At 39.4% G+C, this 23,183-nt stretch overlaps 1 protein-coding gene across 3 annotated transcripts in view; it reads left to right on the forward strand.

Annotated features, from left to right (window-relative positions):
- Positions 1-23,183, forward strand: part of csmd3b (CUB and Sushi multiple domains 3b) — a 463,214-nt gene that overhangs the window by 299,771 nt on the left and 140,260 nt on the right. For all 3 annotated transcript variants that reach the window (XM_088090048.1, XM_088090049.1, XM_088090047.1), the window contains 2 exons: positions 10,582-10,685; positions 11,981-12,093. In XM_088090048.1, coding sequence (XP_087946174.1) covers positions 10,582-10,685; positions 11,981-12,093 — 217 coding nt within the window. The remainder of the gene's footprint in view (positions 1-10,581; positions 10,686-11,980; positions 12,094-23,183) is intronic.

A 23,183-nucleotide genomic window follows, 5' to 3' on the forward strand; every position in this document is an offset into this window, starting at 1 on the left:
TTAAATGCATCAGCGAGATGTATTATGATTTAAAGGAGCATGCCAAGTGCTGGGAGAGCTATACTTATTAATATTGTAGATCTCAGTTCACATTTATTTAATGAAAAAGGGGGATCAAATGTTATAGATGCTTTTAAAATATTGGAAAATAAATCACATAAATGACTTAACCATAAATCACAATGTTGACTTCGTCATAATTTCAGGGTTGCAAAAAAGCATTTTAGTTTCCAGACATTTGTCACTTTTAGTTTACAATTTTGCTCACAGTTAGTGTAGAGGATATTTTGCCAGTTCAGTCTGGTTTCAGGTTAAAATGAAACTATTTTTGTGTCAATTAAAAGTTTAAAAGGCTAAATAAACTAGTGACCAAGGCCCTGACAGGGTTAGGGTAGGGTTAGGGTTAGAGGGTTATTTAGGATTTGATATTCTGCCATGGTTCAAGTAAGTAGCTGTAACAGAAAATTTCAGGTTCAGAGATGTATAATGGAGTCAAAGATGATGGCAAACAGACAGTCAGGAATTGGCAGGTAAACAACAGGTAGCAGGCGAAGTGGGAGCACTGATGATCTGGCATACTGGCAGTAAAAAGCTGTCCTCAATTAGGAAGCTGATGAGGGAACGAGGGGCAGTTTAGTAGGCAGGTGAGTGGTCGGTGGATCTCTGGAGGAAAGAAGGCAGCGCGATACATAAACAAACACTGGGACTCAGAAGGGAGAGAGAGTTCAAGGCTGAATTGGGGGAAGCACCACGACACATTTAGAGTAGAAGAATAGTCCCAACTGAGCCTGCCTCTCCCACTAGCAGAACAAGGCTTTTTTTTATTGCTTGTACACGTCTCTCCCTATTTCATCCTTTACTCCCTTTCTTTCATTCCCCTCGTCTCATCCTTCTTTTTTCCCACTTTTTTACACTGCCCATCCCTCCTCCTCCGTCACTCCCAGAGGCTCTGTCCTCAGAATTACCCAGATTCTTCATTAAAGAGCTTGCCTGAAACCATCAAATTACTATGGAGTAAGAGAGAATAAGAAGAGGGAGGAGGAGGGCACTTATATCACTCTCTCCATTGCACCCATTCCCACACATATTCTACATTTCTCACTGCCTCCTTCTTGTACTCTGGAGGTAGAGAGACAGGGTTTTAAAGCACACCCTCTACTCGAGGGGTGTAACAGTACACAGCAGCCTTTGGTTAATACCCTTGTTTAGGAGTTTTGGTTCACTGAAAGTTTGGTACAATGGGAAAAAAATGCATAAAGACATTTCTTTTCATTTATTTTGAACAGACAGTAGTGCAAAAGTCAAAGAAAGGCACAATCCCCTTGCCGAGGACTGAGAGCGTTTTGCCCACTGGCAACTTTGGTAAAGTGTTTTCATTATAAAAATAAGCAACATTTGTGTATTTCACTGCATGGCCACTGAACAAACGCCCAAAAGGCAACAGGTCACAACAAATATTAAAATGGCAAAGAATCTGTTATGCTATTAAATTTAAAGTATAGAATAAATAGAATGATAAAACATAAAATGCTTGCATTATATTTAATATTACATACATATTATTCTTTATTACTGGGAGAAGTGTTGCAGTTAATTCCTCTTGACTCAGAGGAATTGACTCCTCTTAATCTTGACTCAGGTACCCCACAAGTGACCTGCAATAAAAGGTGTTTCATTGATGGTATTTTTGTCTTATTTGATTTCTGGATTTGGTTCTTCAAAATGCAACATGAAGGCCTAATTGCAGGTGTTGGATAATAATGTATCAAAATAAAATGAACAATTTAATATTTAAATTGAGTGATCAGCACATCTTGGTGATGCCACCAAATGTGCATTGGCTTGTTGGATGTGTTGCTATTCACATACAAAACAACGGTAGAGCCACAAGCGGGTTTTTCAGCCTCATGGCACTCGTCATAGTGTGATTGACACGATTGCCAATCTGCTTGTTGTGTTGACCTCTATATATTGCTAATGGTTCTGCATTACGTGCATTAAACGACGTACCATATATTCTGGGTGCACCAAACCGTAAATGTTCGGCATGATTACACAAACTGTTACAGCCCTACTCCCTTTCCTCCGTCTCTTTCTTTCTTTGTCAGCCCCATTCTATCCCTCTCTGTCTGCCCACCTCTTTGCTCCCTCTCTCTCAGGTTAAGTGTTAATGGGGTTCTATAGCTCTCTGATGTTATTGCTTCATTTAGTTTTGGTAGAATGAGCCTTTAGAGCCAATTCATTCTCTCCTGTTCTCATTTAACCTTGGGGACAGCATGACGGGATGGTCATTACTGTACTTCTCTCCTCTCCTCTTTTCTCTCCCATCTTCTCTCAGAAAACAGGTCTCACTGTACTATTGTGTTTTCTTCATTTTCCCCATCATTTAGTTTATTATTTTGCTCTTCCCATGTTCACATCTTCTTTGATGTCAATGAGTCAAAGCACTTTCTTAATATCATCTTTTTATGATGCATAAGAGAATATGACATTTCTTGCAACTTCATGTCTCCTGTACGTGTCAGCTTGTGTTTAGTTGACTGAACACTGCTGTATTAATGAACATGCAAACGTGGGATCATGCTCTGTTATATAAAATGGCAGCATTAAGTAGGAACTCACTTTGCGTCACTTCATACGCATTTGCATGCACAGTGTAATGCATAACCCATGGATATAAGAAGACCACTGCAGTGCTGCCATGCTGCATATTTAGTTCTACCACTATGACAGACACCAGGGACAAGTAATGCAGAGGCGTTCAGTAGGAAGGGAAAGGAACTCTGTTGGGTGCTTTCTTTGTACTAATTTGACGACGACGACAGCAACGATCTTTCTTTTTTTCTTTTTTTTGTGTCTTTCTTTTAAAAGTGTGTGTGTGTCCCTTTGTATCATTGAGTGTCCCCTCTCTTAATTAAGAGGTTTTGTGCAGGCAGAGCTCTCAATGCACTCTTTTTTTTCCTCAGTAGCAGTTTTTACTCGTGATGTGACTGACTGATCTGTCAAGTTATTCAGAGCTGATCTGATCACTTCAGATTAATGGATAAGAGGAGCAGCTGCTGCAAGTGAATGCAAACTTTTAGACCCAGCAGAATAAACGTTTAAATTTCACTTTAAATGCACTTCGTGTTCAGCTGCAGTATGCTCCGTGCTCCAAGAGGTACAATGCATAACTGAACAGATTTCAGCAGTGATCTGAATGAACATTTCAGCTCTAAACATAGAAAAAACTTGTGGCAGCAGACGTTTTAATTGTGACAGGCTGCCACAAATACCTGAACGCGAGGGGGAAACCCTGGATTTAGTAATGCCCCATCTGCGTTACAGAAATCACATCCCATGAAGCCATGAGGCAAAAATCACAGGACTGTCCTGGCTTCCTTTCTGTTCTGTTAGTCATTAAAAATGCGTACCCCTATGTCTTCTTGACAAGACAAACAGCACTTTCTCAGGACTCAGGTTAAAATATGCTATGCTAAAGTGCCTCGTGATTCAAATTAATTTTTCAGTACAGCAGTTGCATAGCAACAATAGAAGGCATGCATTGCCTTTCCTACAGGTTCCTTTTCAGAGTTGGTATCTAAAAAGGAGGCACCTGGTGGATTCAGCTGGATGAAACAGAAGTAAGGGGAAAAACACTAAGTTGATACGGGCCCTAGCCATCAGTCTTCATAAGCTAAAGCCCGGCTCTTCTTACAGTGATGCAATTTATTCTGTCTAGGCAGAAGCATGTTCAAAGGGTAGCGGGTGGCAGAGGGTTTACTGTAACACTGTCACGGACAATCTATTATTCCCCGGCCCTGTCTGCACCCTCTTTGCATGACTGGCTGCGTCGCTCGCCCGGTGTTTCAGATATTCCTACAGTAACTGTATCTTCAAGGTATCCCTAGATCTTATCATGGTATGGGTAGGGAGGAGCCTCCCTCACCTCATTGTCTCCACGACAACCAAAGGAAGTGCTTTATCAAGCAGAAATCCAATTCTGTCGCCTCATTGGCTGGAAGCCATAGATGGATGGAAAGAAGGAATGCAGCAGCCAATTAGAAGGAGAGAGACGGAGAGGGTGACAGCAAGAGAGGGGGAAAGATAGAGAGAGGATGGAATGAGAGAGAGAGAAAGATGGATGTTTTTATGAACACCAACCTATTAGAGGAGAGGAGAAATATGTAGAGTGCTCAGTTTCATCTATCGCGCACATACACACACACACACACACACACAACATTGAAAGAGATACAGAAAGCACACATAAACACTAACCCACATACTGTCAGTAATGAGGTTCCTATCTAAGTTGACTTCAGTACAGCATTCACATTTGCAGTCACACAAACACACACACACACACACACACACACACACACACACACACACACACACACAGGCACAGTGTAATGTAGTTACATCCCAGCTGTGTTTAATGCTGTGTGAACAGTGCTGATGTGGCATTAGGGTGTTCTGTAAAGGACGTATACAAGGAGATAGATGGGCCAGTTTTTATCATCAGAACACATGGGCCCTGCTCTGTCTTTTGCACCCTGCATGGACAGACAGGTCTGGTCTTCTTCTTGCCCCAGTCACAAAGAGGACTGGATGGTCTCTGTTTCATATCTTACTAACGGAGACACAAACAGCCATGTTGTTAAACGGTTTCCATCATGTGCCCCTCACTCAGTTAGTGATTTTCTTTTCAGTAATTCAACAGTGAGGAGATTTTCCTGAGGGGTTGATAACACCATTGTTACGGAGTACACTGGAATTTTTACAAGAATAGATATTCCTCAGTGATGCTCAATACCTATAAAGTGTTTATTGTAATGATACTTTGGGCAAAATAGAACAGAAACAGTTGTGGCTGTGTCAGTGCCTCCTTTACTTATTTATAAACTTGCTTAAGTGTTTTCTTTCAGGCTGTGGCAGCAGCACCCTCTTCTTCTTCATCTTCCTCTTCTCTTACGGGGTGTACTCACTGTCCCCAGGATTTCAGTTTTGCATTTGTGTTTGTACCACTGGTAGTTCAACCAGTCGGCGTCCTTTTAAGAGCTACTGGTAGCGATAAGTGTGGTTTAGGCTTTGGTTTAGGTGTGTGTGGTGTCTGTGGGTCATTGATGTGATCGGTTGAAGGTACCCCTTGATAGATGATTCTTCAAATCACCTGCCAAATATTTTTTGAAATAGTTTCTATTGAAGGCTTCTCAGATGGTTCTGTGCTTTGTAAAATGCCATCTGGCACGTCAGGTTACCAGAGGATTATCACTTCTTCCTCTATCATCCATTTAGTCTCCTCGACTTATGGGTCACAGTCACTAACCAGCATCAAAAAAAGCAGTTTATCTTTTCAGACACACAGATGAATGGCAGCTGTAGTATCACAGCATCTACTCACCGCTATGACTTAATACCAGCCTTTAGGAACATTTACTGACTGTAAAGTTCTATTGGAAGTTATTTTTCAAGAAATGTAAGGCTTGTGTAAAAACTACACTTAACTTACTTTATTTTCAAATTCTAATTTTTTATGAGCCTGATAGATTAAAAGTCAATATAAAATCTGACTACTACATTTACTTTTCATCATGTATGCTTAAAATCTAACTATTCTAGTGTGCTGCTTATTGAAACAAGAATGTGCAACATGATATTTTTACTATAATATTCATTATGATTAACCCCTTAAATGCAGAATCTCCTCTTGCCTTTGAATAACATATGTAAAACTATTCTCTACATATGCTGGTGTATTATTTACAGCCAGACTTGCTGTTGTTTGAAAGCCTGCTTTCGGCTTGTAGGAATATTTTGATAAGTTTGAAAATGGTGGCTATGTAATCACAGAAATAGACACATTAATCTCCACAAAGCTGCGTCTGTCTGTATAAGTGATTGTGTTTCTGTGTGAGAATGTGTGCTTGTGACAATGTGTGCTTGATTGCCAGTGTGTGTGTGTGTCGTCGTGCCTGTGCGTGTTTGCCAGAGAGAGTTTAGCAGGTTTGTAGGTGATGCTTTAATCCAATCTGCCTTACATGCCGATAAGACTGAGTCAGCAGTGTGAGAAATGGGCAGATCACTGCTTCTCCTTTGTGTCAGGTGATAGTGGTGATGGTGCTATCCAGCTTACATGATTTTGTTTTGGAATGGCTACTTACTGTTGTTTTATCTCATGTAGGAGTTTAAGGGTAAACGGGAGTCACAGTTTGGAGCATGTTCAGTGCAACAGAAGAAAACCCATATGCAAAAATATGTGTTTCTTTTAATTTTTTGAACAAGCAGTAAGACAAGTGTCAAAGACAAAACCATTTTGCTTGTGACTGAAAGTATTTTGCCCACTGGCAATTTTTTTTTTTTACAATATATGTATTACACTATATGAACACTGAACAAACACCAAAAGTAACAAGGGGCTTTAAAACTAAAAGGCATATCTTATGCTATGAGATTTATTAATAATAATAATAATAATATACAAAGCTTTTGCATTACGGGGAGGGCTTCAGTTAGTTTCTTTCTTCTTTGTTTCATTGCCAATATAAATGCCATTTGCTGAAGTCATTGTTTTATCCAGTTCTGCTTTTGCTTCTCGAGTCAGCTTAAAAGCAGTGGAAAAAAGTGGGTTTAGCTCAGGTTGATCCTCATCCCAATGATTGGCACATCTGGGTGATGCTGCTGAATGTGTTATAGCATGTTTGATGTGTTCAGCTCACATGCCCTACAACGATGGAGCAACGCTGACACACTGTCCTCTTCACAACTTTCTCTCCATTGCTATTGTAGCTGACCAGGAACTAACAGGCAGATCTTACATCTCCAGTGTTTCATTTACTCTTGCCATAGTATGACTGACTGGCACGCAAATCAGCTTGTTGTCCTAACCTCAGCATATGGCACTAATGGGGAAGAGCTGAACATTTCCAGACAGAGTTCAGCCTTGTGAATTTGGCATGGTATTATGTGCATCAATCCACATACCATGCATTCTTCATGCAGCTGCTTGTACTGCACCAAGACCCTCCTGCTGTGATGATTTGGCACAAATACGGAAACTGTAATCTGACTCACAGGATGTAAACTATGCATTTAAGTCTGCCATTTACGGACAAATTCAGACAGAATTCTCCTCCTCTTCAGCTCTTACCTGCCACTATAAGGTAACAGCACTGTTGCTGCATTTTGGGCTTTGCCCAGCCCAAACATAATTGTGATTTGTTAAAAATAATACAAACAACCCAGAGTTTTCTTTTTTCCTTTGTGTGGAATTATGATGGATTCAGCCAGACTTCTCACCTGTCACACAAAGTGTCGAGATTGGAGAGACCACGCACAGTTTTACTGCCCTATTATCATGTAGACATAGAAATTAACCCCATAAACAAAAGCAAATCATACGACACTGCCAACAGATAAGAGTTACACAGCAGGTGTGTGGAAAGGCATCGTGTGTTCAGTATTTATTTGTTCCTCCTATCTTCATAGACTTGATGGTCATAGTGAGGATAAGCTGTTTATACTTAAACATGCGTTCTAATGGTATCATGGCCCCAGGTGTCCAGGTTGGAGATATTGAGAGGAGAAAAAATAACTATATTTATGATGCCTGACTCAAACAGAATGTTGAAATACAGACGACATAAAGTGATGCTCAAAAATAAGCAGATATTGATATGCATGTAAATATGCTCACTGTTAATACTCCAGCAAGGAGGAGACTCAGACCTGTGTGATGTTTTGGATGTTTTTGAAGTTGACCAGCAGAATATTAAATCTGGAAATCTGTAAATTCCTCACAAGGAAAGAGGAAGAAGAGGAAGGATGGGCAGAGTGAGGGTTTCAGTCTCCCCCGGAGGGTCAAGTCAGAATTCTAGTTTGAAATATTCCGCACATTGCTAGCATCAAAGATGTGCTCATTATTACCACCCCATTCCTCTTTGTTGCCTCCGCCTCTTCCTTCCATCTTCTTCTTTCTCTCTATCTCCTCTCCCTGTTTCTGTCCATCTCTCCTTTTCTCTCTCCACCTCCTCAACCCCCTCTCCTTTTCTCTCTTCTTCTCTGCCAAATGTGTTTCTCTCTGGTCTTAGATGAAACAGAAAGTGTTGGTTTAATAATTCCCGATCAGAGTTTTGAGCTGTGTGCTGATTCACCCAGCTTCAAATGTAGCGCAGGAGGTGTTTCTCGTCTCTTCTCAGTTCCTCTTGTAACACAGGATGAAATCACATCACATTGTGCGATGCATTAATGAATTCCAATGCTTCACCTCTGGTCAAGTAGTGAGAGGTGAAGTGTGCCTTTGATATGGTCATAGGTGAAAGTCTTAATATAAAGAACATCTGTGAAACATATGCTTGTTATGACTGAGGTCAGTGGAGGACAACATAATTTCAAATATACATTTTTTTTTCCATCGTTCATGTAATTTGTAATTTATAGGTGTTTTTTCTCCGCCCTTTTTAATGGAATTTGATTTAAATATAAATATAACAAGTCATACTCAGCAACAAATGCATAGAAGATGCTGAGGATAACACAATAAAGTAAATAACTAAATAAAATTCCCCAATTCCCCAATTCAGGGAGGCAACAATATTAATACATGTCAAACGTGACTAAGTAGTAACCATTATTATAGAACTATTGTGCAGTAAATAAAGGCATATATTTGCCTATTTTCTATAGCAAATCAGTTTTGGAAATATAGATGTTCATGTGCTTTTCTATTGATTTATCATCTATTATTTTCCAAACTTTTCATATGACTCCCAAAATGGAAACTCACCGATAACTTTCCTCTTCCAATTTGCTCCTTTTCTTATACAAAGGAATGACCCTGGCAAGTTTAAAATCCTTAGGGACTCCGCCAGACTCACTGGCGAGATTACAAACATAAGTGAGTTATGGTGCAATGTGTTCAGCAGCATCTCTCAGAAATCTGGCAGGCATTTTAACTAGACCAGTGGCTTTAGAACTTGGATCTTTTCACAGCTTTAACACCTTGCCCTGAGGATCATTAACAAGTCTGCCACCACACCCAAAAGTATTTAAACACAAATTTTCCACCATACGTCCCTGGATATCCTGGCAGCCTGTTGTTACTAGTTGTGTGGTTACAGATATGAAGAAAATATAGAATTTAAACCTTGGTCGAGGAAGCTCATCATTAGTGTTTCGATGGATATTGGCCTTAATGTTGAGCGTATTGATTCACCCAATTAGTGTTAGAGAGCACTAATGTTTCTTTGGGGTTATTTTTGTGGTCTGTTTTTTTTTTTTTTTGATTTCATCAAGAAGAAATTCCTTTTTGCTTTCTCTGATCATAATTTGTACCACATTTCTCAGTTTCTTGTAATTAACAAGGTTAGCTTGATCTTTGGACTGCCTAAAAATTACAACTGCTTTGTTTCTCTTAGCATCTTAAATACTTCCATCCATCTGTGGCTCGGATCTCTTTTTCACTCAAATTATTTTAATGGGAGCAACCTTCTCCGCCACCTTTAAGAGCACACATTTAAAGTGTTTCCATGCTTTATTCACACCAGTACGTAGCACTGAAAAACAGTTTGGTGAATTCCAGGGCTCAGTAATACCATCTCGTCTGTGGTTCTTAACTGACCTAATTTAAAATGTACTGCGATCCTTGAAGGAGACCCTCAGGTTTTTTTTCTTGTGCAATAAATTAATGAGGGATCACTCATGTTTTTTTTAGTTCATTTTCAAAGGCATCATTTCTGTAAATCTACATTCCATAGCAGCAGTGCATATACCTCAGCCTATAGTAAGTATACTTCAGAATGTCAAGAAAATGAGCCACCCTACACTGACATCATTGGTGAAGTGTCATAGCTGAAGTGCATGGGGCACATGTCACATTGGCAGAGCAGGGTTTTTAACGTGCTACACAGCTGTACAATGTGTGGCTGCTCTGAGCTTTACTGTGTGTGTAGAATATTACCAAGTGACAATGCAGTTTGTTATGGAGGGTTTTGGAAGTATATGCCCTATTAACTGGTACTGAAATAATCAACTGTATGGTTTTCACAACAGGATGCATTGATTTGATTAAATTAGTTTAATGTGAAATGTAAAAACACCCACACAGTTGCTGTGCATTGCATTGCATTGCCCTTGGTACAATGAGGTATCCATTTGAATTATTTTTAAATGAATTGTACTTGTTTTTTACACAGTTCTTTGTAGTTTTTACCTGTTGAAGGGCCACAAAGCTGCACGTAGAAAAGATAAAAGGTGCCAGTCGTGTAAAAATAGAGAGAAGCAGTGTGGTGCCTGTGCAAACAAGCATGACTTCGGTGGCTTCCATGGTCAGTGTTAGCAGCTCATAATGAGCTGATTAAAATGGTTGACTCTGCTGCAGACAGGCCACAGCTGATGTTTTGTGACGTGCTTGTTTCCCATGTCTTTTGGCTGTGAGGGTCATTATCAGGAAAGACAGATATTCTAAGAAAGTTGAAATATTTTTCCTAACATCAAAATATTTTGGGGGAAAAGCTATTCTATTTGGGGAATAAAGTTATTTCAGTTTGACTGAGTTTGGACTGACATGTATGCATCTGTGTTTTTGTGTGTGAACTTCAGGTAATCCAGATCAACTTTGAAGAGTTTGACCTGGAGATAGCCTACGATACTCTGACAATAGGAGATGGAGGAGAGGTTGGAGATCCTACCACCATCCTACAAGTGTAAGTATTACACTATCCTTTTATATCCTACCGTTTTTTTACTGTGATTTTTTTTTTCTAATTCAAATCAAGAATCCTAGGATAGGGTGTATCAAATGAAAGCAAACTAAAACCCTTAGACAAAAACTTGACTTTGCTACATTATTCCTTTGTGAATCAAATATGGGAAATCCTGCACTGTATCATATCTTCAACAATGTTTACATGAATAGTAAACTAGCTACTTGTAAAAAAAAATGATGAGAACACGTTTTCAGAGGCAAACAAGTATCCCTGAAGTTTTTTAATTATTTTTCTTTACTTTATTAAAAAAAGCCTCTCAAAGCCCTCCAAATTAAAAGGGATACAAGAACAGAAAACACACTGAAAGCGTCTTACTTTCTTTAAAATCATTCATATGAAATTCAGTAGTCTCAGAGGGATAATGATGAGATGCATATATAGCAGGGTGTGGTGTCATGGCGAGCAGATTATGTCTACAAAACAACTTCAGTAATGTTGTGAGGTGATCTCTTTAAAGATGAATGTAATAACTCTCAGAAAATGTGCTGCCTTAACTGCATTTTTTTTAAATTTCTTTTAGTGATTTCCAAAAGCAGATTGTGCCACATGATGTGTTTCTATAATGACCAGCTGCTTTCATGAACAGCAGCGCTATCGTCAATGTATCAGTCGCTTCACACGGTTAACATGTTCTGCATAAAGTCCAAACGAATAGAGCAAAAACTTCAACCAGATCTTCATCTTATACTTTTTTCATTTTCATTCCGCTTGTTTATGTAAGCCGTCAGCTGCCAGCTAGCTCCAAATCCTCCATCTTCTTTGTTGCAATTAGTCAGATCATAAAACAGCAGTATGCATTATGTGTGCTCCACTTAAAAAGATGAACTGTTCCTGAGTTTTGAAAATGCTCTGCAGTGCCCAAAAGGATAACAGATGCGGAGCCTTTACAAAGTGGATGATTTCAATTCACTTTGGAGTCAGTCACTGTTAACTTTCATGCCTAAAAGGCGTTGGCAGCCTTAAAAAAAAAAAAAAAAGAAGAAAAGAAAAGAAACGCTAGATAGTATAAATGTACTCTGAGCAATTTGCTTTCCTGAGGCAGCATTCTGCAAAACTAAAGCAAACCGAATCAAAGCATTCATCCCCAACGCAGTATGCTCCAGCAATTTGTTCACACTCAGAGCAGCACTTGAGAATGTGATTATGTCCATGATTGCAGTGATGAAAATGATACTTTTTAAAATGGTAATTACAATGACAATGATTTAATATTAGTACATTTTGTCCCACAGCCTATCAGGTAGCTTTGTTCCGGACCTGATAGTCAGTATGACCCACCAGATGTGGCTTCACCTGCAGTCAGATGAGAGTGTTGGATCTATAGGATTCAAGATCAACTATAAGGGTAAGAAGTGACCGTGTGTTTGTGTGGGTGAGAGAAAAAATAAGTGAATTCTATGTGTGTGTGTGTGTGTGTGTGAAGGGGCTGAGAAATGATTTCCTAACTTTATATAAGTGCATGTAAGTTTTTAGGTAAACTTTCTCTTTAGAATCAATGTCTTTAAAGGCCAAGCAACCGCCTCCATGTGTTGTGCCTCCATCATGTATACACTGTTTTTCAGCCACCCCTTTTACAGTCATTGTGTATGGGAGAAAAATGCTTTTTGGTCCTGTGTGTGTCTTGTGGGGAACAAGTTACAATACCTCATGCAACCACTATGCCAAAACCGCTTCACATCCCAGCTCTGTTCCTAGAGGGTTGGGTGCGACCGACCTCTGAGGCTGAGAAATGAAGCCAATGTGGAAGTGCAAAAAACTGCAGTTCTTGTAATGGCCACTTGAGGCTGGCTCCAAAACAGAGTAAATCCTCATAGACACCCACGTTAAAATACCCAACTTGGGGCGCCTGGTGGCTCAATGGGTAGAGTGGCTCCCCATATATAGAGGTTGTATCCTCGCCACAGGGGCCACAGATTCAATTATGACCTTTGCTGCACTTCACCCATAAAAGGCAAATAAAAGCCCCCCCCAAAAAAGAAATGCCCAACTTTATAGCAGAAAAACACGCTTAAAGCGTTGCACATTTTTTTTTGTCTGTATAGCTTATTTTAACATTCATACCATTTTTTAAATAAATTCACCCCATATATTAAAATTAGGGACTGCTAGAGTGACAGGCTGTCTGCTGATGATGTCCTCAGTTTCTCAGTCAGACCCATTGCTCCAATGTATTGACCAGATATAGTCACTTCTGGCACCAAAAAAACAACATGGCAACAGCCAAAATGCCGAGGCACAAACCAATGGGTGGCATCATGGTAGCTACATTTATTATTTATACAGTCTGTGGGTGTGTCCAGTTGTTTATGCTATGATATGTTTGCTGATGTTAGAAAGAAAAGAGAGATAGTTAAGTCAAATGTCAAACTGGAATTACTAAATCAACTTACATATACTTAGAACTATTGCCTAATTTTGTGACTGCTATGGTAGATTTAGGACATCACAGTCAAACATGTCAGTAGTTTTATCACTAAGTTAAAGACATCTTTGTTGTTCTCTGCTTGTGGTAATCTTCCATCCTCAGTCAGTCAGCTCAAAGTCTTTAAAGCAAGTGACGCAAGAAAATTTTGTGATGTATATTAGGTTAGATTTCTGTGAAGGAATTTTCCTCAGGATCTACTGTATTTTCACCTCTTTCTTCAGGGAAAAGGTGTTTTTTGTTACAACTGTAATTAAGACCAAACTTGTAGAGTTTGCTATGTGAATCTATTTATTCACGTTGAAAAGATAAATCCTCTTCAGACAAAAACTACCATATTTTTAAAACTATTGAGCATATATCAGGGCATGTTTTTCAGCTTCAGCTGTTCATGTTCTGCTGTATTTGTTGGGTTTTAAAATAAATGTTTGTCTTGCAACAACTGACCTTTATCTTAACATCAATTAAAAACAGTTTTTCTCTGTTCTGTTGATCCAGCTCCCTCCATGCTAAAAATATTAACCTTTACAAAGTTCTCTCTTTGATAGATGTAGTGTGAAGTTGATTACAGTCCATGAAACGTGGAGAGGTGAGCTTTGCTGCAGGAATGAACTTATCGCATCTCATTTGGGTGTCATCATCTTTGGATTTATTGTCATAATGAGGTCACAGTGCTGAGCGTGGTAGTGCAGTGAAGGGGACAACGGAACGTTGTTTTGATATATCTTTGCCCTTTACTCTCCTTGAGTTTCAATTTGAATTTAAAACAATACAGTGACTAAATGGTGATCAAAGGAACAGCAAGTCCAAATAAATTCAAGTTTTTTTATTATTATTATTTCAGTGTATTTTTACATTTTGCAGCATTTGATGTACACTTAAAGGTCAACTCCATCTGGCTTTTTCAAAGGGAAACAGTTAGCAAAAAGCCCTGATGTAGGTTAAAGTGCTGATAATAATAAAAATAATAATGATAATTATGATAATTATAACTGAAAGAGACAGTTCAAATTGAAGTGAGGTTGTTTGATGTACTAATAAAAAGTATTACCTACAGTAGATGACACATGACACTTTTAATTTGGAGAAGCAGATGGGAGTAATAATACCAGCACAGAAGCACATGTACTTTTGTAGACTGGGGGGGCAGCTAAACATATTTAAGCCACCTAAGAAAAGACCCACAAAAGAAAAAAAAAAATCACTTTTATTGCCCTCAGACAGCCCTTTCCGACTGAGCACTGAAACTGTTACATTACTCTCTATAAATCCACCATACCCCAGTGAAAAAAAACTGAATTTTACCTCACAGGACACAGGAGTTGGTTGTCTACTGCTGCCTTGATCGGTTAGTTTGTGTGTGTGTTACTGTGTGACTTTTCGACCTGAACTTGAGTGCTTAGCATCCCTGCCATTTATGATTTTAGAGAAATAAAGCTAATTTGGAACATCGATGATGCACAGTTCTCAAGGCTTAAAGTCACAGAGAGGCCCTTTTGGCGGGCAAGGGGATTCATTCATAGCAACATCACTATGCAGAAATCTACACTTCTGCATAGCAGTAAAACATTTTCAGGAGGGCTTAGGAAAACAGCATTTTGATGCTTAAATATACATATTTCAACCAAAATTTAAATGTTGGGATTTTAATACATAAGAAACCATTACTGTTGTTACTCTAAAAAACAGTAAAACCACCCTTTAAATTCTCAAGCATACAAAGTTATTCCAATAAAAAAGAATTACATGCCACAAGTCCATCTTTAAATATGTCCAGGATGTTTAACCAATGTGAAATTATGAAGTTCATTGGCTAAGGGGCTCACAAAGTGATGTGCATATCCTCATTCATTTCTCCCACAGAGGTCACAAGAATTATTATTATTAATATTGAAAACATCCTTTTAAATGCATCCATGCTTATAATGATATTTTATAATATATATGATATATAATGATAATGATTATAATGATATTTAGAAAACTTTCACCTGGATGTTTATTATCCTTAAATTTGACTTTTCCCTCTCAAACCTAAATACCCTGAAAAGTTCCATCAATACTCAGTTGCAAGATAAATGTGTTTTTCTCTGAGTGCTGGCTCCATCACCCACAAGATTTACTCTAAAGGTGGACGCCTGTGGTATTAGTGGGTGGCTGTGTGAGATGTGTGTGCGTGTGTGTGTGTGTGTGTGTGTGTGTGTGTGTGTGTGTGTGTGCGTGTGTGTGTGCGTGTGCGTGTGCGTGCGTGCGTGCGTGCGTGCGTGCGTGCGTGCGTGTGTGTATTCCTAAAAACACATCCCATAGACCTTGGCTATGAAATAACAACATTATCAGTAACTTTAGCCTTGCTGCAGACACTGCAGTCACCTGTGTGTGTGTGTGTGTGTGTGTGTGTGTGTGTGTGTGTGTGTGTGTGTGTGTGTGTGTGTGTGTGTGTGTGTGTGTGTGTGTGCGCGCGCGCGTGCCTGTCAGACAGATCCTCCATCAGTAAGCCAACGAAGCTCTACCAACAAGTCACTCACCTCTTTCACTCATCACGTTCCCCCCCTCTTCCCCTCTCTCTGTCTGTCTCTCTGGCGGTGTCATTTTTCCTCATTAGCCATCTCTCTATCCCTCATTCTCTCTTCCCCTTCTTTCAAAAATCACAACATTTTCTCTGTCTGTTGCTCTCTAATGCACTGTCATGTGGTTCCTCTGCTTCTCCCTTTCTTTCTCTCTCATCCATTCCCTCCATCAGACACCCCTCTCCTCTTATGTTGTCTTTCAGCTGACCAGTCCTGCTTGTGTGTTTTTCTACATCTCTCTCTGTCCCTCTCTTTTTTTCTTGTCACCATTCATCTATTATTAAAGCCAAGGTCACCAACCTAGCAACACTTTGACTCCATTCCCCCTTGCAAGGCATACAAATCACACAAACACGCACGCACACAAAGCAGTCCAGACTGCCTGTGCTACCTGAGTCATGGCATGTCACATCTATAGATTTAAGGGAGCAATGTGACATTATTGACATCATTTACATTAAAGTTTCAGTGCGTCTCTGTCTACTCTATGAATAAATAAATTTATCATAAGCTTATATATGTCTGCTCAGTCCATAAAAAGCTGTTTTAGAGCATATATCCATGTAACTGAGCATATTTGTTTGTGTGTGATTGTAGAATTGTCCAGTATGAGCACATTCTTTTTTAAATTAGTTGTATGATTTGAGTTCAGTGGCAATAAAACAGCGTCTCAAAGAGTTATTTTCAATTTCTTTGAAATGAAAAAGGTTCAGTGTGTTATCGCATGGGTGCATGTAAGGGTTTTTGAGTTTATATATGGAGAACGATGTTGGACTTAACATTGTTTGTTTTGTCTGAAAATAGAAACCATATCACAGTATGGTGACAACAAGTCACTCAGTAAGATTACTTTGGGTTTTTTGAGTTATATCCAAGAAATTATTTACATATTCATTTTAAGTAACATATTTATATATATTTTTTGTTGTTCTTTTAGAGGCAGGGTATGCGTCAGGCTTGAATACATAATCTCATGAAACACAGCACATCAATAGCAGATGTGTAGTGTTACACCTGTGTTTCATCTCTTGAATAAATAATACATATTCACTACAGCGATGGGATGACACCAGCTGTGGTGCTAAATCAGTTTATATAGTGCAATGGAATATATAACTTCAGAGTAGTGAGTTTGACAAAACAGGTGAACTGTGCCTGATTTATTCAATATTCCCTAGATTGCACTAGCATTCACATTTGAACAGATACTGATATCAGTTACCATACTTGGAATTTGATGCCATTAGGTACTATTAGGCTATTTTACTTTCTTTGTTATGACAAAAATGTATTTTTTTAACAAGCTGCACGGTGACATAGTAGACTAAAAAGCAACTCTACTCCTCCGCTCTCTTCGACACTTAGTTCTTCACACATAGCTTATCTTATGTCCCTGTCTGTCTGCTTGTGTTTCTTTGTCTGTGTGTTTGTGTGTGTGTTTGTGTGTAGCTCATGTAGCAGTGGTAGGCTATGACTAATAATATGGTACATTTAAAAAAAAGAAAATAGATCAGACACTAAAACTATTGTGGCAAATTGCTGCTGCAGCGATAGTTTTCGCTCACTGGGTAGCCGACAGAGCGACTGACGGAGCAGCTGGGGGGTTGGACTAACTGCCTGACTTCCTTGCTTCAATGTAATATACCTCCTATCAAAACTTGATCATCTGCTGGTCTGCAAAAGTCCGTTACTGGTCTCATAACTCCATAGTTGGTGTCAGAGCGCTTTGCAGCACTTCCAACTCTTGTCTTAAAGCTGCGCAGATTTGCGTATCCTAGGACAGCGATGGAGGGACGCGCTGGTGCTCGTTGCCTTTGTAGGTTGGATTGGATTGGTTAGGGTTAGGCAAGGTGTGGGATTGGTTATGTTAGGGTAAACCAGTCAGAGGCAGAGTAAAGTGGGCTATTCTTTTGCTATCCTAGGAATCACAAACCAACTGACCTCATCCAGATACACTCTCAGATACTAATTTGGCATTGATGGATTAAACATGAAGCTGTATTCAGTACTGTTGACGCATTTCCTAATCAGTGCTGGGAGTGATTGTTTTTAAAATATAGTGATCCTCGACTTCAAACAAATGTAGGCCAGGAGCATAAAATTGTGAGGCTGTCAGGGTCCTTGCTCAGACAGCACCATCTTCAAACTCAGCCTTCATTGTGTTTACAAGTGCACACCTGTAAAGTTTCGTGATTGCATTTTGCATGGTTATGACACCATCAGCTATAAACAGACATAAACACCTGGCAAAGACAAAACCTCCTTTGTGGTAGTTTTTGCTATAATAGATATCTCCAGGAATGCATTTAGCCATGTTGAGACAAACACACACACACACACACACACACACACAAATACAGATTCACAGAGTGAAAAAAGCCTCACTGTCCCAGTTGGTAAATATGTGTTATTATTTATACTGCATGGCCGTCTTCATAAAACACAGCAGGCAGAATATATATGCAGAATATTCTTCTTGGAATGGATAGATCAGGTCAGATAAACCCTTCTGAATAAAGTCCATCTCATAAAGTAGTGTTTTATTAACTTTACCACTCATATTCTCAGTCAGAAAGGATGTTTTGTGTAGCTATCGGCAGTGTTGGGAGGCAATATTCAGAATGCACCTGCTTCAGTCCCTGTCCTCCTATTTTCTTTGTAATCAGTGTTTTTTTGTTTTCTTTTGTTTTGCGAAGTCTGTTCCAATGGTTTGTAAGATCTCTGAGGGACTTGAGCAGTATTCCATCACCAGCTCATCTAACTTTAGAGATTTTAAGGGCCGCCACAGAGTGGGATTTTAGAGCACCACCATCGCCGTCTATAATTTAAATGCAGCAGCTGCCAATTGGATTGATGCAGGATTCTCAACACTTCACACAGAGTAAACCTTCTGTTCCACTTAGGAGTAGCAGCTGATTCCTGCCAATTGAATCGGGCACAGGTGCTCATTTGCCCTCACTCACCTGCTGCTCACTAAAGCCACATTGTGACCATGGATGTGGCAAGTAAAGACACCTGTCACCACAGCAGATTGATTGAACTGTCAGGTGGTCAGCAGTGTGGGTTGTGTCTTTCTGATGCCTGGCAGCTTTAAATAGTGAGACCTATCAGAACTAGATAAAGTAAAATATTAACATTACCAGTATAGTTCATAGTGAATATATTAATGCAGCATATACATATGCCTGCAAGATATATGTCTGCATGTATAGTTAATTGTCAGTATTTTTTTCAGTGTGACAGCCTTCAACGATAGAAAACATGGAACAACAAGTGTGCATATTTGTCTAGCCTCTCATCCGTTTTCATTGAAATACATGTGAGTGGTGATTTTGAGAATTTGTTTCCGTCGATGAGTCATTCCCTCGAGCTCCGGCTTTTTTAAGTGCATCATTCTAGCATTATCCCATCATCCTGTGTTATATAACACTGTGCTGGGAGACTACAAAGTGCAGCATAAACGGCAAGTGGCTGCCTCCCAGCCAGTCATAAAGGAGGGCGAGATGGTACATGTGTCAATCTCATGACAAATGTTTTTTTTTTTCCGAGTTTACTCCACACAGTAGATGTAACTGGTTTATCTCATAGAAAACTCTAAGCTTACCTGCAGTTACTCTGCGGCGAGGGCTCATGTTTCAGACGCACGATACAGCAACAGCTGACAGGGAGAAGTAAAAATAAAATTCTCATCCCTGAATTTGAATGTTACCATCACTGTTTGGGCTGCTGTTTTTTCCTCCTCTCCTCTTCTCTTCGGGAGGATCTAATCACTGACTCATAATGTCGGCACTGACTTTCGAGATTTTATTTTAGATTTTTCATCTGCTTTTTATAGTTTTTAATATGTGATGTGTTTTATAGGAGGGAGGGATGTCAAGGTGGGTTTTTACAGCACAGTTGACCCCTGAATGGATGGATCTGTTGTGTATGTGTGTGTGCTGGGAGGGATAGAGAGACTGCTAACTGTGTGTGTGTGCATGCGCGCCTGTGTGTGTGTGTGTGTGTGTGTGTGTGTGTGCATGTGTGTCTGTGTGTGTGCGCGTGCGCGTGTTTATGTGTGTCTGTGTGTGTGCGTGCGTGTGTGTTTGTTCATTCTCCATGTCTACTTGCATTTGTGTGCCCATATATTTTTTTGCAAGCGTGTCTTTTTTTTCTGCAAAAGATTGGATCAGCGAGTCTCGTATTGTTGCCTCTTATTGGGATTTATTATAAATATATTGCCATGTACCAAATGTATGAAGTGGACTGGTCCAAATTGAGAGATTTAGACAGAAAGCTATTATTGAAGGAAGCCACAAGAGTAAGAAACTGAACTTCAGATGGTATTGTATTTGGATACATAATATTTACTGAAGAACAAAGCATTTAGAAGCATGGTTAAGATCAATAACAACAGCCTCTCATATTTTCATATTCGAAATTTCATCCTGCGGTAATGATGCTGACCACCAGCTCTGACCAGTAAATACTTCCTGGACCCGTGTAATTTATGTTGGGTCCCCCAGGATCTCAATTCTGTTGCAGCACTGTAGTCCAGGTATTGCGCAGGACCCTCTTAATCACACAGCACTAAACAGCATTTCATTCAGAGCATCTGAAACACCATGAAATATGAATTCATGAAATATTCATTCATGACATAACCAGAAATGTGTTCCAATTTTACAGTCAATAACCTTAGTATTGGGGTAGTGAGCCAAAGCCGGACACTTTTTTTGGGTTGTGTGTGTTGATGTGCGTTTGCATGTATATACCGATATACATGCTTGTGTGCTTCAGAGGCAACCTGTGAAGGACAGGGCTTATTTAATCACAGAATTGTAAACAGCATTTCATTTTCTAGTTATGAATTATTGACTCATGTAATGTTCAGTCCTCTTGTAGCCGCCAGCGTTACTGATTTTGAAATACTACTATATATGCAGGTCTTTCAGTTAAAATTCACAGTGAAAAATTGATTCTTTCTTCTCATCAGGACACAATAATATATATTTCATACAGTTCAAATCATGAGTGGCATTGGATGATCTTGCTGTTTGAACAATTGTCCTGATTGGTGTTTTTAAAATATAAATCAATTAATTAATACTTTTCGATTGTCAGTATTTGAGATGGTTTCAATCATAGACTGTATATAAAGATGGACAACATGACAGCTCCCCCATAGTGAGGTTATTCAATCTCAATCGCCCCCTGGTATCTGACTGCAGTACAGGTCCTCAGACCCGCCTCTCCATTTTAGTGAATGGTCAGAGGCTGAACTAAAAACTCATTTTACACGCCAGTTGCTGTCACTGAAGGTAGTTCTCATCAGCCTTGTGTTTGTTCAATAGTTTGTTTTCATGATAAGTTTGGTTTTAATGAGTTATTGAATTATAGGGGGGGGCTTTTCCAGCATGATTGACAGCCGTGACAACCAATCCGTGCACTCGCATTCAACGGAGCTGGTCGCGATTGGTCGAACAGGTGTTTGGGTGCGAACTCCCCCACCGCAGATATCGCTACTGCGCAGATGCAGGGCTCACAATGATATCATCCTGGCAAGATGGCAATGCTCCTATCTGGGATATTTCAACCTCACTTTGGCATAGTGGGGGTAGGTGGGGGCGTGTCTACCATCTTTATTTACAGTCTATGATTTCAATACTCTTTTTCCATAGTATCGATGCACTGGCACCAGCTGAGCTTTCTCAAATGAAAAATACACCTTCACACACTTCTAGTGGGTCATAAGTGATGATTAAATGGCATTATTTCTATATAAGTTCATTTATTGTCACAGTCGTTCTGCCAATTACAAACCAAGGAAAATAGTCGTCATTGTTATCTGTTCATATTTATCTTTTTATAATATTTTAAAATTTCATACACTCAAAGTCAGTTTGTCCTATTGATATGGACAATGGTATCAAATATTGATTTTTCTTTTAGGTACCGAAGTTAAAGATTTCAGTATTATGACAAATGGTAATTCTGATTCCAGCGTTGACTGATGGTCATTTCAAACTTCTGTTACAGTTTATGGACAGGGATGGACAAAGCAATGTTGTACTTTGTGAGAACATACGAGATGTGGTTTTGGCCCTCATTGGTCATGAAGTCATTTGAAGGACTCGTTAGGAAGCAGCTCCAGATGGTTCAGAGCTCATTACACTCTTTGCTTTAAGTATAAGCAGATGACTTTTTTAAATGCTGCTTTAACCTTTCTTAAGTGTCGTCCTGGCGAGCCTTTATACGTTTTACTCCTTTGTTTTGATGTAACAGAGCGTTCTGAGATGATGTTGTGTTCACTGATGTAACATTTATTTAGTTGTTTATTCACATTCTTGAACATATTCTCAGATGAGTAGAGGGTGTGACGGTAACATGTGGAATTACAAAAATGCCTCTGAGGTGTGGATGTCCTGTTCTCTTACCTGTGCTTTTTGTACATAGATTGCAGAAATCTTTGTGAGGACAGGCACATCCTGAAATTCACTGATTTTGCTAGAAGCACAAGCCCATTACAGGGTCATGAGACAGAGTCTGGGGCGTGTAGTCGAGGAGTTTTCACAGCAGACTGGAGTGATGTATTTCTGCCCTATGATGTGTCCAGATCAAAGAAAACAGCCCAATTATTATCTGTGATCCTGACGTCCAATTTACAGAGTGTTACAGGTATTTGGGAATTACACCATCAAATATAAAAAAAAACCCTGCAAAAAAACATTGTGTGCACTTTATGTAACAAGAGCCGACAGAGACTGCATGTTTTAATGAGAACAGAAAATTGATGTCTTTCTTATACACATCTCCCATCAAATCAATCCTCAAAAGCTCCTCAGTGGCCTGGTTTGGAACCTGAGAGAGGCAGAAAAAATGTCAGCATTGTGAGAGTAATAAATTAGATCATTTTCATTCAACAGAGCGTCCTCAGTGATGTCTACAGTGGGAGCGAGTCAATTTGAGCCACTCCCTTTAGGTCACAGATTCAGACAACCACAAGCTAATTAGACAGGCTGCATTTTTCATTTCTTCCTCACACTGCAAAGCGGCTAGAGTGTACATAACCCTTCCCACTTTGTTCGTCTTCTTCTGCGGCAATTATAGCCACCATAGATTGTTATTTTATATTGTTTAATGTGTTTAATACATCTTCTTTTTTTTTAGAGACACTGGTAAGGGATACGCATATGAAAAATAAATAAAAGCATACCAACAGCCACAATTTTGCAGAAGACAGTTTATAAGCACGAGTTGCCAACATTTTTCATGCAGAGGACCCCTTAAGTGAGAGAGAGACGGAGCCAGGACCCCCTACTATGTATAGGATATTGAGTAGCATGTTAATCTGCATCTGCATCAACATGTGGGGCAGCCTAAAGTGCCATGTATAAACAAACCTTTATTTGATGTACTAAGGTACTACTAAGCCATTAAAATAAGAATTTTTGACAGATAACTATA

The sequence above is a fragment of the Plectropomus leopardus genome, chromosome 17 (assembly GCF_026936395.1).
Source record: "Plectropomus leopardus strain MGB_pleo_1.0 chromosome 17, ASM2693639v1, whole genome shotgun sequence".
In the NCBI taxonomy this organism is placed as follows: Eukaryota; Metazoa; Chordata; class Actinopteri; order Perciformes; family Serranidae; genus Plectropomus; species Plectropomus leopardus.